General features: G+C 34.1%; 2 protein-coding genes across 11 annotated transcripts; one reads left to right on the top strand and one right to left on the bottom strand.

Annotated features, from left to right (window-relative positions):
- The first annotated feature begins 3,622 nt into the window (after positions 1 to 3,622).
- LOC137835424 (pentatricopeptide repeat-containing protein At1g06270-like) lies at positions 3,623 to 15,483 on the top strand. 10 transcript variants are annotated; one of them, XM_068643926.1, is made up of 6 exons: positions 3,694 to 3,797; positions 3,865 to 3,999; positions 4,184 to 4,348; positions 10,422 to 10,507; positions 13,227 to 13,361; positions 14,106 to 15,483. In XM_068643926.1, the coding sequence occupies exon 6, from the start codon at positions 14,160 to 14,162 to the stop codon at positions 15,186 to 15,188; it is 1,029 nt and encodes a 342-aa protein (XP_068500027.1). In that variant the 5' UTR covers positions 3,694 to 3,797; positions 3,865 to 3,999; positions 4,184 to 4,348; positions 10,422 to 10,507; positions 13,227 to 13,361; positions 14,106 to 14,159; the 3' UTR covers positions 15,189 to 15,483. The 10 variants fall into 10 exon arrangements, with proteins under 10 accessions (XP_068500025.1, XP_068500027.1, XP_068500029.1 ...); XM_068643924.1 differs by having other exon boundaries at positions 3,623 to 3,999; XM_068643927.1 differs by having other exon boundaries at positions 3,698 to 3,999; positions 4,261 to 4,348.
- Positions 5,842 to 8,765, bottom strand: LOC137834311 (uncharacterized). The gene is made up of 2 exons (XM_068642370.1): positions 7,786 to 8,765; positions 5,842 to 6,544 (listed from the first exon to the last, which is right to left on the bottom strand). Exons 1-2 carry the CDS (start codon positions 8,763 to 8,765, stop codon positions 5,842 to 5,844), a joined length of 1,683 nt encoding a protein of 560 aa, XP_068498471.1.
- Positions 15,484 to 15,605: the final 122 nt, after the last annotated feature.

Genomic DNA, 15,605 nt, shown 5'->3' with positions numbered 1-15,605 from the left:
CTCCTTTCTTCTGTATATGGCCTTGTTATTGGCATAGTCAATTAATCAAGACTAATTACTCAGTATTCCTTGATCTGTGCCAACGTAAGAATACTCTTTAATATAAAGTATCAAGAATTAACTCTTTTTAATGCTAGTATCGAAAAATGGTCCACTTATCCACCTAATCGGTCTGGACCCATGATGCTACAACTTTAGTTGAATATAAAATCAATTAATAAACTTTTATAATCATTTTTAAAAGTTAAAATTTTCAGTGTATAAAATTTATTTTAGGATTTTCCAAAGAGAAAAATGACCGTAGCTTGAATCCACGTTCCTTTGGTGCCAATGCTTCAATCTAGCTCGGCTTTCGTTCCCCGTCTTGACCCCAAATCTCACAAGTCGAGCCCCTTCCCTAAATCTATTCTGGTGAGAGGAAAGTGCAAGTGAGTCACACTTGAAAGGGTCCCTAAAGAGTCAAATGGTGCATTTTTTTATTCTCTCCATCTATTTTTTTCAAGCAAACCCTACTCCTTCAAAGTTTAGGGAAAGAAAATATGAAAAAAAATGAGTAGAAATGTACGTTGTTGAATGTAGAAAAAGACAATATGAAAAAAATTAGTGGAGATGTATGTTCTTTGAACGTAGAAAAAGATAATATGAAAAAAATGAATGGAAACGTATGTTGTATGAATGTAGAAAAAAGTAATTAGATTAAAGTGAAAAATTTATAAATAATATGATTGATGTGATTAAATTATATAATAAAATTAATTATTTTATTAATTAAATTATTAAAATAATTTTTATCTTAAATTTAAATTATTTTAATAAAATAAAGATTAATATTTACATATAAAATTTATATATTAATTTATGTATTTATGGTTGAAATTTATAAGTAAAGGAAAAATGCACTTTTATTATACATTAACTATTAAACATAAACATTGGAGAATCACATCAAGATTTTATTATACATAAATTCATTAAACATAAATATTGCACAATCACATCAAGTTTTAAAGAACCTTCAAAATATAATTCATCCTCACCTTCTAGTATTTTAATTAATTAAAAAAATATTTTCAATTTAAATTCAACTTCACCATTATGTATGAAAATAATAACCCATATAATTATCTCTTAATTATTGGTTATTGATATCCATATTATTTAAGCAATGTTATTCTTTCTGCGTTTAGAAAGAAATATTTGACCAATATGTTCAATTTCACATACATTTTAAAGCAAATTTTTAAGGGAGAAACCAAACAAAACACGTAAATATAGGAAATTGTATTTGTTGGATTATTTATAGGTGAAAAAGGGAGCCATAATCAATTATTATTGTATTTGCTCCATATAGTAATCAATTACATTTGCTATCCATAATCAATTAAGCTTTAATCCATAGTCGATTAGTCATTCACCCATAATCGATTAGGACAAGGATATGCATAATCAATTATGGATCCTAAAGACATGCACCTTGACCCCTAAACACCGAAAAGAGAGATATGTTCGTGGCACCATGTCTTATAGGTTACAACCATCCAAGAAATCATACAAGATGTCATAAAAAACAACTATAATAAAAAATAAATTTAATAAAATTGTACACATAATTAGGATACTGATTTTCAATTAATTACAACCAAGATAATGGATAAAATTAATTTGAAGTATCAATAAGTATATAATTAAACATTGAAGTATTAATTGATATATAATCAAACTTTGAAGTATTAATAGGTATATAGATGTATTATGTGTATTGTATCTTTGATAAATTTATGAAAAATATTATTAAATTTGATTGTATCTTTGATAACTTTAAAGTCTTATTGTTGAACTATGTGAGAACATACAATTAGTTGACCAAAACCTGCAATAATTTTATAAAAGAGTAAATGTATAATCGATTATAGTATGACTCATAACCGATTATCCATAGTTTTGAATTGAAATAGAAAAAAAAACAAATTATATGAAAGTGTAATTATTCTAGGCACACTTATATTGCACGTAAAAAAAACACATGCAGATACATCTATTGTATGAAATAAAACAGGAACAACTTTATCATTACACAAAACTAACCCAACTTTCCTCTATTTTTTTCTCATCTTAGGGTGTCATGCCTTCCTCCACCCTCTCATTTCTTTCTCACAAAATCAACATAAATTCATACAATTAAGCATACAATTAAACATGAACAGTGCAAGCTCTTTCTCAATCTTCAAATCTACCGCAACAATGAAACCACTCAACCAAACAGAGCATTAGACTGCTATGAAGAATCTACCGCAATGAGGTGAGCACTCATTTGCGTTTCCAATTCATCAATTTTTCATTTCTTAAATTATTTTGAAATCTTCCTATATTTTATGTGATTTTTTTTTGTTTATTTTAGTTAGGTTTAAATCAAATCTTTGATTGAGATAATAATATGGCCTTTGACCTAAAATAATAAAAGAAAGGGTGGAGTGATCACTTGCTTGCATAGGGTCTTCTACTACCATACGTTCTGTGTGTAAGCCTTCTCTTCACCAGACACCACTGATGGTACTTTATAAAATGAAGAATTCCACACAAACTAGTTCTAGATGAGTATGATGACTACTATTACAATTTCCACTAGGCATGCACACTCTTTCTCATGAATTCTCTTCCCAGAGGTAGCTAGATTCAGTGTGATGATTGGTTTAGGTGATCAAGTGAACACCAATTTATAATCATTTAACCTTGAGAAACCTGATGCATGTCACAAAAAATATTATCCATAATTATCCTGATAAATAAGTAGTTCTAGAGGTTTACTATCATCACACTACACCATTTATCACCTTCATTGACATTTTTATAATCACATTTATTTAATATGTTACAGTATATAAAATCTGTTATAATAATATTTTTTTTATAGAAATGTTACTATAAATAATATAAACTTAATATTGTAATATTGTGTAGATCAATATTACTATAAATAACACTAAGTTAATATATAGTATTATTTTTTTTAAAATATCACTAAAAGATAATTTTTCTTTTAAATAAATAATATAAAATAAAAATATATTTTTTCTATATTTTTCAAAAATTATTATTCTACTAAAAAAAATCATTAAATATAAATTAATTTAGAAATAAAAAATTAATTATTATATTCACTAAATTAATACTACTAGAAAACACATATTTTCCGTTATTTTTTTAGAGAAAAATTTCTTTAAAAAATACTTATAAAATTTGCTATAAATAACAGTTAGTAAGAAATTGTATTTTAATAAATTTGACAAGAAATCTGTAATCTATTTATTTGCAATTTTTTTTAATATTTTTTGCAAAAAAATAAAATATAGATTATTTTTTAAAAGTAATTAATAAGCATTTTATAATTATTATTTTTTATATTTTTTCTTTATATGTTTAGGCATGTAATTTTTAAAAAAATATTCTTAATCTCAAATATTTATTTAATCAAAACTAATAAATTTTTTATATAAATATTTCTATTAAAAGTTATAATAAACTATAAATATTATTAATACGTTTATAGAAATATTATATGATATTTTTTATTTGATAACTTTATATCATATTAAGATAAATATGATGTACAAAACTTTTCAGAGTATTTTTCTGTGGTGTCCGTGGGTTTGATTGCAAACATAGTTTGAATAAATGAATGAATGAAACATAGTTTGAATAGGGGCAACTCTAGAGGTGTGGTATGGAAGACATATGATAAAATAATGAGAGTGATTGTTTTACCATTTCTATCTGCATAACTGCTTTCTTATGAATGAGTAAGTAGTGCCCATCACTCTGTTCCTACAACTTAATGTTGTGCTTTCGTTGACCCGGCATTTACAGCAAAGCACACAAGGAATTCTCAGTCTTTTGGGGAGCAACTGGTCCAGTGGTTGGTGTCGGTGTCTTCCCGGTGCGGTTGGGAACAGCATTTCGCCGAGGACGCAAACCTACTCTCATTTGTTCTTATCTGATCAGGTAGTTTTTTTTTATGTTTTTGCTTTGATCTTTTTTCTATTTCCTGATTCGTTACTTGATTTGGCACAAGCACAATTTGTTTGATTTGGTGTTGCTTCAGTTGTTTTCTTGTTTTGATCTGGAATCCGATTTGCAATTCATCGTTTGAGCTGATTCGTTGAAATTCTGCAATTCAAATGACTAGTGATTTGAATTGGAATACCATTGCCGCATTCCAATCGGAATTGTTCAAGTTCTGTCTAATTGGTGAATTGGAAGCAGTTGACTGCAGTGTTGGTGATCGAATGGCAGCACTATTCTGGCCTTGATGTATTCATTGAATTGATTGAAACATTTCATCGAGCACTTGGTAAGCATTGTTTTCAGTTTATCATGAATAGTGTCTAGAAATGGGTAAATAGTAAAAATAGTTGTTTAAACAGTGCAGAATTTTAAAAACTATTTAATAAATGGTATGGTTGAATTTTAACCTTGATCCCACTTTCAAGAAATCAGTAAAGTGCGTGAGAGGATTATGAGCATTCTCATTCCTATCTACCATCTTTACAAATGGCTAACTTTGCCTACGTAAACCAGTTTTGTTAAATTCTGATCTAAATGCTTATGGTAGAATAATTTTTTGTATGGCAACCGTTAGTTTAGAAACATTTTAGTATTGAATATTGGTGCCTATGTTGACAAGTTGATTTTGAAGAAACAGGATTCATTAATGTAAAGCAGTAGCCTCTGTTGATTGAATAGTACATTGTTGTATTGGAAGAGTTGAAACAGAAAAAAATAACTAGGAAAATTTTGTCTGAGAACTAGCTAAACATGGAGATGAAGCAAACGAATTTTGTTTTGTTGAACATAATCTTTAACCAAATGTAAGTCTAGTTCGAAATGCTGGTTCGAGAATGCATGATGGAGTTGGCGTTGAGAAGAACAACTCCTAGGTTGTCCGAGAATAACTGTTGTTGAGTGGAGGAAAGGTGCAGTTCATGTAGGATAGATTGCAACCAAATGACTTCAGTTAGAGCCACAACAATGCTGCGATATTCAGCTTCAGTGCTGCCACGTGAAACAACCCGTTGATTGTGGGAGGACGAGGCAATGATGTTGAGACCATAATATACACAGTAGCCAATGGTAGACTTCCTCTCGTCAATGTCGCTGCCCCAGTTAGCATCACTAAAAGCACAAACATCTGTGCAGGAGCTATGTTGAACGAGAAAGCCATGAGAACGAGTACCAACAAGATAGCGTAGAATGCGTTTAACTGCCTTCCAATGATGGTCTTGTGGGTCATCCATAAACTGACACACCTTGTTCACTGCATAGGACAGTTTTGGACGTGTGACGAGGATATATTGAAGGGCTCCGACAACTGATCATGCAGAGTAGAGAACACATCTTTTGGTATGCAAAGGTTAGTTTGCATGGGTGTGGGTAGTGGTTTAGCAGCATGCATGTTTGTACGTATAAGGAGATCATTTATATATTTATGCTGAGACAAGTGCAGACCACCATTGGAAAGACAATTAACCTGGACACCGAGAAAGTAATGAAGAGGGCCAAGATCCTTGAGTGCGAAACAGGAGCTAAGTTTGGATATGAGATTTTGAACTTCTTGTAAGGAAGAGCCTGTGATGATAATATCATCAACATAAATTAGAATAAAGATTGTGTATGAGGAATGAAACTGAACAAATAAAGAAGAGTCACTTTTGATAGAGTGAAAACCAAAAGTTTGAAGAGTGGTACTTAACTTTTGAAACCAGGATCGCAGAGCCTGTTTAAACCATATAAAGCTTTGTGAAGTTTGCAAACTAGATGTGGAGAATTGGACACAAAACCCGGTGGCTAATTCATATAGACATCCTCCTGAAGATTTCCATTCAGAAAAACATTGTTTACGTCAATTTGATGGATAGGCCAATTAGCAGAAACCGCATGAGATACGACGAGCCGAATGGTGGAAGGTTTAACCACAAGACTATATGTATCATTGTAATCACACCCTTTTGTTTGACTGAATCGCTTAGCAACAAGGCGAGCTTTGTGCCGGTGAAAGGAACCATCCGCATGGTATTTGTTTTTAAAAAGCCATTTGCATCCAACAACTTTAGCTCCTTCAGGAAGAGATGTTAAGGACCAAGTGTGATTGTTGAGAAGAGCAGTGTATTCATCACTCATTGCTTGAAACCAAGGAGGAGAAGAGAGAGCTTTGGCGACAGATGTTGGAACTGGTGATGGTAAAACAGAGTGAGTATGAAAAGTTTTGGGTTTGAAAATACCTGTCTTGGATCTTGTTGTCATACGATGAGTATTGACAGTGCCAGGGTCAGTGGAAGAGGTAGGCACCAAAGCGGTAGAAGGATTAGGATTAGTAGGTACAGTAGAATCAGGACTGAGTTGGGAAACAATAGAAGAATTAACAGCAAGGGAGTGGATAACAGTGATAGCTTGGTTCAAACAGTCAGAAGCAATGTTATCATGTACAGAAGGATGAAACTTATATCCAGGAATATCATAAGGGAATAATTCTTCATGAAAAATAACATGCCTAGAAATATAGACCTTACTAGTGTTAGAGAGACAAATATAGCCTCTGTTATGAATGCTGTAGCCAAGAAAAAGGCAGCATGCAGATTTGAAATCAAGCTTGTTTGTTATAGGGTCGAAGCAAAGGATAGCAGCCACACCCAAAGGTTTATAATGTATTATATACAGGAGGTTTGTGAAACAACAATTCATATGGAGATTTATTTTGTAAAACAGGGGAAGGCAGAATATTAATGATATGCATGGCAGTGGTAAAGGCTTCACCCCAAAATTTGATGGGTAACGAAGCAAAAGCAAGAAGGGTTAAACCCATATCAAAGATGTGCCTATGCCTGCGTTCGATAGAGCCATTTTGCTCATGGGTGTGGAGACAAGTGAACCGATGAAGAATACCATACATTTGGGTAAAATGTTTAAAGCATATGAATACCTTTGCATTATCAGTTTGAATAACACGCAGTTTAAAACCTGTTTGAGTTTCTGCAAATGTTTTGAAACGAAGGAGCAAATTTAGCGCTTGAGATTTATTTTGCAAGAGAAACAACCATGTGTATTTAGTGTGAACATCTAAAAAGGAAATATAATAACGAGCACCATTGGAAGCACATACAGGAGCAACACCCCATATATCAATGAAAACTAATTGTAATGGTGCAGTGTATTATGAAACAGAGTTATGAAAAGGAAGCTGATAAAACTTTCCATGTATACAAGGTTCACAAAAGCGTGTGGTAGAAGAATAAGCAACATTACAACTATTCAAAATGCGTTTAACAACAGAGAAATTACAATGACCAAGTCTATTGTGCCAAAGTTGTAAAGTAGGAATCTTGGGTTTGTAGGAAGCATAGTTAACAGTGCAATCAGTGAGATTACTGGAGGGAGGGAACACATAAAGACCATCTTTAATGACTCCTTGAAGTAAAATCTATTGAGTTACCTGATGTTTAACGTTGCAAAAGTTAGGAAAGAATTCAAAGTAAACGTAATTGTCTTTGTCAAATTGAGCAACACTAATGAGAATTTTGGTAATAGTTGGAACATGTAGAAGATTATGAAGTTTGAAAACAGTGTGTGAGTGAGGAGCAGTGTAGGAAGCAGACCTAGTATGTAAAATATGCATACCTTGGCCATTACCTAGCTTGAGGTCGTCATTACCTAAACCTAGTATGATAGGGTTGTTTGTGTGTGAAAATCTTGGAGTCTTTTGTAACATGGTGTGTTGCACCAGTGTTGGGATACCACCGAGGGTCTTCGATGGTGGAAGGAGCACCAAGAATGGAGGGTGCAGAGTCGTTATCAAAGTTCTGAGTATGTTGTGAAACATTAGAATTGAAGGAGGTGGTGGGTGGAGGATCGTAACGATGCCAACATGCATGTGCAGTGTGACCAGATTTGTGACAAATTTGGCAAAACTGTTTGACTGAATACCAAGAAGAAGGTTGATAGGACGAAGGACGAGCAAAAGGACGAGCAGAGGGACGAGTAGGAGCAGTGTATGAACGTCCTCCTTGAGGAGTGTAGGTGGAAAATTTCTTACGGTTTTGATTCTTGACAAGCCAAGGAGTAGAAATAGTGTTAACCTGAAGGAGAGGATCTTGAGCCAATTTATGTTTGTCAAATCGTTCCTCTTGTGCAAGAAGAAGTGCTTCAAGATCATCCACAGTATACGGGTCACTGTGTGAGCGAATGGATGTGATGAACCCATCAAAATCTGGGGATAACCCATCGAGAATAGCATCAAAGTGATTAGCAGTGGAAACTGGAGAACCAACAACAGCCAAAGAGTCAACAATTTTCTTGATATAATAAACGTAAGTGGAAATGGAGCGTTCATTCTTTGGAGTCTTTAGGAGAAGGCATAACTTCTTTACCATTGGGCGAGTGTGAGAGGCATAGTAGGTGAGGAGGCGATTCCAGATTTGAGCCGATGAATCAAGACCCATCATCTTGGTTAAGAGAGAAGAAGACATGGAAGCAAGAAGCCATGCCACAAGAAGTTGATCTTGTTTGTGATAAGAACCATATGCAGGATTTTCCAGAGTTTGGTTGTTTTGGTTTTGCAGAAACTCAGAAGGAACAACATTTCCATCCAAGAAATGCATTAACTCAAGACCTTGTAGGGTAGCCAGAACCTGTTGTTTCCATACAAGGAAATTGTTATCATTGATTTTGAGGGAAATAGGGGTATTGAAATGGTGAACGTTGGTGGAGGTGGTCATGGATAACACAGGAGCAGAATTGATGGAGATCAAGCCCAAGAGAACATGGAGGCCACTCATCAAGCTCAAGAAGAGGTAGAGGCACAAATGGAGGATGCCCATGGAGGTCAAAGTCCACCTCAAAGGATTACAAGAAGCATGTTCAAAGCCTTGGGAGCAAGAGGACATTTATTTTCTCTTTTTGTAGTGTCTTTAGTTGAAGGTGCTTAGAGGGAAACCTTAGAAACCTCTTTTGTTATAGCATCTTTTAGGTTTTAAATAGGACCTTTAGGGGGGTGTATTAGTAGATAGGTGTAGGTGTAGTTTTTGGGAGGTGTCATAGTAGAAAAAGGTCACACCTCCCATGTGAATTGTTTTTGGTGGGAATTTCAAATGAGTTTATTTGAAATTTCCCACCTATTTTTCAGCACCTTAGGCTATAAATAGAGGTGCTTCCTTTGTAAAATTCAGATTTGAATTCATCTAAAGAAACTATACTCAAAATTGGAGTGAGCATTTGGAGAGCTTTTGAGCTTCTACTCTAGTCTTATCTTGAAGGACCATGGTTTCCTCAAGTGGCGGCATCACACTCATCTAGGAGCATCCATACTTCTAGTGGCGTGATCATCCAACCTATCTTCCATCTTCATGAGCATTCTCTTCTCCTTCCTTTCTTCTCTTTCAATTACTCTTGTTGTTTTGTGTTCTTGAGCATTTTTTGGTTCGGCTGTCCTTAATTTTCCAGCACCTATGTTTTGGTTTTCTAAATTCTGTTCGGTACATTTGTTTGTGGTTTAATTCTGTTCGGTCTTCTCTTTTATAATTCCTTTGTTGATTCAATTTGACAATATTTGGTTCATCCAAATGAGTTTGGGAATTGGTACTTGTATTGGTGAGTTCTTGACTTAGAACCATGATCCAACTTCTAAGAAAGTGCCTCTATATTTTCCAGCTCAAGGTGATTCCTCAAAGTGTCAAGAATCTTGTTCTATGTGGCTATTGGAATCACATCAAGAATGGTCAGAGGTAGAAGTAGTAGAAGAAGAAGAAGATGAAGAAAATTGGGGCTCAGGATACCATATTAGAATATAAGAGAATGAGAGAGAAAATATTATTGTATTACTGTGGTGAAGCTACTAGAGATTATATACAGAGAGAAAACACATGAACTGGCTAACAAGAAACTAACAGAATAACAGCCTATCAACTGTCAGCCTATGCACTGTCTAATATTTGTAAAACCAAAAATCTTGGTAATGTTGTCTTTAAGATGAGAAAAGCAGCATAAATATGTAAGTCAAGAAATTGTTCCCTTGATCTATATCAGACTGCTTAGAAGATTCAGTGACAATGAGTCAACTTAGCATCTTGCCAGAAGTATAGACTGTGTGGTAAATGCTTGTTGCTCAGTTTAGCAACGAGCGCTAGTAGGTGTCAGTTACAATACGAGTTGTAATTACTTTGGAAATAGAAGCTACAGTATTGTTACTGAAACTGGCTTGTGGAGTTTAATACATTGTTTAAGGATTGTTCTTCTGTAGTTTATCATAATCACTAAAAGAATAAAGTTTTTAAACACTTTTATGAATTTTCAGAATTGAATGTTTTTATTACTATTTAATGTTATTAGATTGTGTTTATGAAAAAAAATTTATTTTCTTTGTTGTTGTCATAAAGGTAGCATATTTGGTCGTGCTGGTGGTGGCTGCTCTCAACCTAAATACAATATTGAATTCCATCCCCAAGAGTCCCCTTTTATCCCTGTGAGTTTGTCCATGTTTATTATTGTTTATTATTGTTAGTGTTGCCTTTAAATGAGTGGAGCTTGAATGTTGAATACAATGATTACCCCCTGCCCGTTGGTTTTGGAAAGGAAGTAGAGGTTTTCACGAAGTTTGCACTCTGATGAATCAGTAGTATTGTATGTCTCTTGGACGTTCAAATTTATTTCATTTGACTATGTTTTTGTGATTGAAATATTATATGCAGTTCATTTTGCAAATGCTCCTTGTAGGCAGTTAAATTAGAACCCTATCCGAATTCCGTTTTCCTGAACGTCAGTTCTTACATGATTAAGAGTTTTCACTTTTTTTTTTGTTTCAGTGTCTTTTGTTAGCTCTGCATTGATTTTAGTAGTTACGGACACTCAGAGAGTAGTAACGTATTTGATTTTCTTGCGAGTGATAGTGGTAACTGGTTAGGCTTGGTATTAATGAATAAATAGTTTATTACTGGTGTTTAGGTTGAAGAGTGTTTGTACTTGGTATGTCATTTTTCTCCTACCCTCTCCGGATGGATGATTTATTTCCTGTAAATATTAATAATTGAATTTCACACATGTTGATTTGGTTGGTGGATCTGCGATAATGTTGTTGGTTGTTATTTACATTGCTGGATAGCAACATTTGGAAATTGGAACAGACCTTTCGTTGTTTTTGGCGAAACTTGGGTATGTACTCGGGATATGAAGCATTTCTTGTCTTCTTCATTGGTTTCAGAGGTTTTGGATGGAGTAAAAGAAGAAAGAGTGTCCTGGAAATGTGTTTTATAAGCAAACAAACTTCTTGTTGTCTTTGTTTTATTGTGAATGTTTGGATTTTCCATTGGATTTGCTTACCTTGTTAGAGTTGATTTGGTATAATATTGCTTTCACAGAGAGATATTGGCACACTTCTATTTAATTTTGGATGTGGACTATCCTTTTCTGCAAGGAGGATACCCATCCTCCAAATTCCTCCTGTTTCTTTATGACCTTTATTGTTTAAATTATTATTTTTTCTAATATATATCTCCACTTGTGAGGTTAGATACTATTACTTTAGAATGATTATTATTTATTAATATCTCATAACTAAATATACATCTAATCACTATAAAGTAACCAATGGAAATTATTTTATTTTTAAAAATTTATAATGAACAAAAATAATGAAAATTAGAGAATATTTTAAAAAAGACATGAAGGGCTGCATTTTTTAAGTGACTTGACCAATATCAAAGGTTGCTAAGTTAATCTTAGTCAAACATTACATCAATAATATAGAATATAATACATTCATTAAAGGTAACATCAATTATTAAACTTTTATAATCAATTTTAAAAAGTTAAATATTTTAGTGGATAAAAGTTATTTTAGGGTTTTTCAAAAACAAAAAAAATGAGAAAGGGGTCAGTAGTTTCTCGGGGGATAAATCAGAAGTTATTTTAATAGTTTCCCACTTCCAAGCTTGAATCCACGTTCCCTTTGGTGCCGTAGCTTCAATCTAGCTTGGCTTTCGTTCCCCACCTTCACCCCCAAATCTCACAAGTCGCGTCCCTTCCTGAAACTCATTCCGGTGAGAGGAAAATGCAAGTCATGGGAATTGAACGGGCCACTAAGGAGTCAAATGGTGCATTTCTTTCTTCTCTCCATCCATTCTTCAAACAAACCCTACTCCTTTAGAGTGGTCTGACGAATATACTGCCATGGGTGAGCACTCATTTGCGTTTCCAATTCTTCAATTTTCCATTTCTTAAATTATTTTAAAATGTTCGTATATTTTATGTGATCTTGTTCTGACCATAATCAATTGTTTTAGTTGGGTTTGAATTAAATCTTTGATTAAGAGCTAGGGTTTAGTTGGCCTAAAATAATATCTCTGAAAGTATGGTCTTTAATCAAGTCCAGCAGCACTATGTGATCTATGTAACCAATCTTGCCTAGAGGAAAAAGGCTTTTGCTGTCGTACATCATATAATAGGCACACAAGTTTGTAATAGAGACAAATATAGTAAGAAACAATCCCCCAAATAATTGGTTTGAATCAACCAGACATATAGAAGTATCTATCTGAATAAAACAAAGGGTAGACTGGTCACTTGCTTGCATCGGGTCTTCTACCACCATGCCTTCTGTGTGCAAGTCTTCTCTTGACCTGACCAGTGATGGTACTTTATAAAATGAAGAATTCCCCACACTCGTCCTGGATGAGTATGACGACTACTTATTACAATTTCCACTAGGAAATGCACACTCTTTCTCATGATTTCTCTTCCCAGAGGTAGATAGATTCATTCTGATGATTGGTTTAGGTGATCAAGTGACAACCAATTTATAAGGGGTAAAAGGGACACGAGTGGAGCTGGTAATGGATGGCGGATAGTGATAGAAGGGGTAAAAGGGATTTTTTTAGCACTAATTTATGAATTGTATTGTATTAAAGGAATTAGCTTTCAAGCAAAATCACAGACCATTCTGTTTTGTAAAAACAGTCTCAACACACACACACAAATATATATATATATATATATATATATATATATATATATATATATATAAATGTCACAATATATAATATGGTATTTTAGGAACAATTCCTACCGCTAAATGTCGTTTTCCTTCTCAAAAGCTTAACTATAAGACAAGACATTTGTGGGTGTTGTTTCATTCGTGATTTCTTCGAGAAGAATAACTCATTGAAATGCTTGAAAACATTTCCTAGTGTTAAGATGAGTTCAAATGTGGGATGGTTCAGTTGGTCAAGACTGAGATTTGTTGATTGTACTTGAGGAGCATTATATTCAAGAAAACTATTGAAGTGAAGCATGATATCAAACTCCTAGAAGCTCATTAAAAGGTATTTTAAGTGATGAATCTTATGGTTGTGTTAATCCCTGTTTGAAATTCATTATGATTTTATGAAATTTTGGGTGGCATGAAGATGTTGTGGATTCTTTTTTACTTTGTTTTCCTCTAAAATGTTTATTTTTTTTATATCATTTACTTGCATTCTGTGCTGACATTATTCCTATTTTTGTAACCACCATTATGTCATCTTTGACTAGTTCATACATGCTTCTACTACCATTCACACAGGGATCCAACCCAATCCTACCCTTAAATACTTGATTGTTGTTTGATATAGTTACATTTGGCATTTATTTCAAGTGCATGTTCTAAGGAGAGCTATGTTGGTTCTTTCATATTTTGCTTTATTTGCATCATGATATTTGAACCTAGTTATATTTTTATTGTTAATCATTGCATTCTATGTTTATATCTGTTAATTTCAACTTGGATTCTATACATTGATATGCAGATGTGTTGGCTTTTTGGTCATGACGTGCTGCTTGACTTGTCACACTTTTGTGATTTAATCATTTCACATTTTTCTTTAACCACTGGTAATGTTCAGTTGGTAGTTTCTACTGAAACCTTGTTTCATGCCCCCCATGTAAAGGCACCTCTCTGTAAAGCATAGATAAAAAGAAATTTATATTTTATTTTATGAATGTTTGGCCACATCTATTAATTTGTTTTTTTTTCTCACACCTTTTTACCCTATTAATGTTGTACGTATGATTTCTGCAAATTTCCACAGGTTTCATTTCTCTCATGTCAGAAGGTGCTCCAATACTATATTAGCTGATCCAGAATGGTGATAGGAGCAACAATGCAGAATAGATTTCTTCTTCATTTCCGGCCTTTTCTGAGCCGATGTCCTTCAGCTTGTTCAGTGTCTTCATTGCAAAATCTTGAGCAGGCTGTAAGAGAGGAAGTAGAAGCGAAAAACTATGTTAAAATTCCTGACCTTTTCATTTCCTTGGAGTCCTGCCAAAATTCAAATCCTTTTTCTTTCTTTTCTTCATTTCCTCATAACTTACAAGTGCATATTGTTGATGAAATTTTACAATCTTTTATACCTATCAGACCACGTTCCAAGCCCCAACTAGCTTATTCCTATCTTCTTTCTTACACCCTTCAAAGCTCCCATCCTTTCCCCCTTGCACTTGCCGTTCTACAACGGACTCTACGGTCTGGTTGCCTTCCAGTTCCTCAGACTCGTGATCTCCTCTCATCCACTTGGTTGGAGCGGCGATGCCTGTCTCAATCTGTTTCTGATATTTTACTTCAGATGCAAACAATTGGATATACTCCTGACTGTAGGACTTGTAATTATCTACTATCATGTCTCTGTTCTGTTGACCAACTAATGGAGGCCGTTAAAGTTCTTAGGGGCATGGGTGGGGCTGGATGTATTCCAGATTCAAATAGTTTTGACACTGTAATTGGTGCAATGAGCATAGTGAGAAAGACTGCAGAGGCACAGGATTTGATGAAGCAAATGGTGGTGCAATATGGTTTAACCCCAGGGCAGGGAACACTGGTGAAATTATTGGCAGCATTACGGGCAAACAGGGAGATATGGAATGCTGTTGAGATGATTGAATTCCTGGAGAAAGAGGGTAACTCTGTTGGATTTGAGAGTTACGAGTTAGTGATTGAAGGGTGCTTGGAGAAATGTGAGTATGTTTTGGCTGCAAAGGTTGCAACAGGGATGGCAGAAAGAGGTTTTATACCATATATAAGGGTCAGACAGAAGATTATTGAAGGTTTGGTCAGTATCAATGAGTGGAAGATAGCTTGTGCTGTGAGACAAAGATTTACAGCACTCAAGTCTTAGTTGTTAAAAGCGCTTGTTCGTGGATCACATACTCTTAGGTGTCCAAACCTTGGCATCACTAGCTGAGGTAAGGCTTGCAATCCACGATGCTGACTTTGGTTGGGGAAGATCCATTGTCAAGGCACCTGGTGGGATTGTATACGAGGGAATATCTTTCATTATTCCTAGCTCAAAAAGTGATGCGTAAAGTGAGAAAATATCTTATGTATAAATTAAAAAAAAGGCCTTTTTTGAAGAAAGTCAAATTATTTAGTTTGTTGGATTCGAGCTAATTTGCTTTCTTATTTCTTTGAAATTGTTGCATTCGGATCTTCAGTCTAGAAACATTATTTCGTCGTGGCTTAGGATTTCAGATAAAATGATCCGTAATATACATGTATATGTTCAAAATAAGTATTTCGCAAACTCATTTTACTT

This window comes from Phaseolus vulgaris, chromosome 5 (assembly GCF_000499845.2).
Source record: "Phaseolus vulgaris cultivar G19833 chromosome 5, P. vulgaris v2.0, whole genome shotgun sequence".
Lineage (NCBI taxonomy): Eukaryota > Viridiplantae > Streptophyta > Magnoliopsida > Fabales > Fabaceae > Phaseolus > Phaseolus vulgaris.
Note: the sequence above shows the minus strand (reverse complement) of the source record. Positions and strands in the feature narration are given on the sequence as shown.

What these genes read in the sequence shown, in the direction of transcription:
- LOC137835424 (XM_068643924.1), top strand. Translation starts at nt 14,160, where the DNA reads ATGGTGATAGGAGCAACAATGCAGAATAGATTTCTTCTTCATTTCCGG.
- LOC137834311 (XM_068642370.1), bottom strand. Translation starts at nt 8,765, where the DNA reads ATGACCACCTCCACCAACGTTCACCATTTCAATACCCCTATTTCCCTC. An exon ending in ACCATCGAAGACCCTCGGTG is followed by an intron (nt 6,545 to 7,785) that starts GTATCCCAACAC and finishes CTATATTTCTAG; the next exon opens with GCATGTTATTTTTCATGAAG.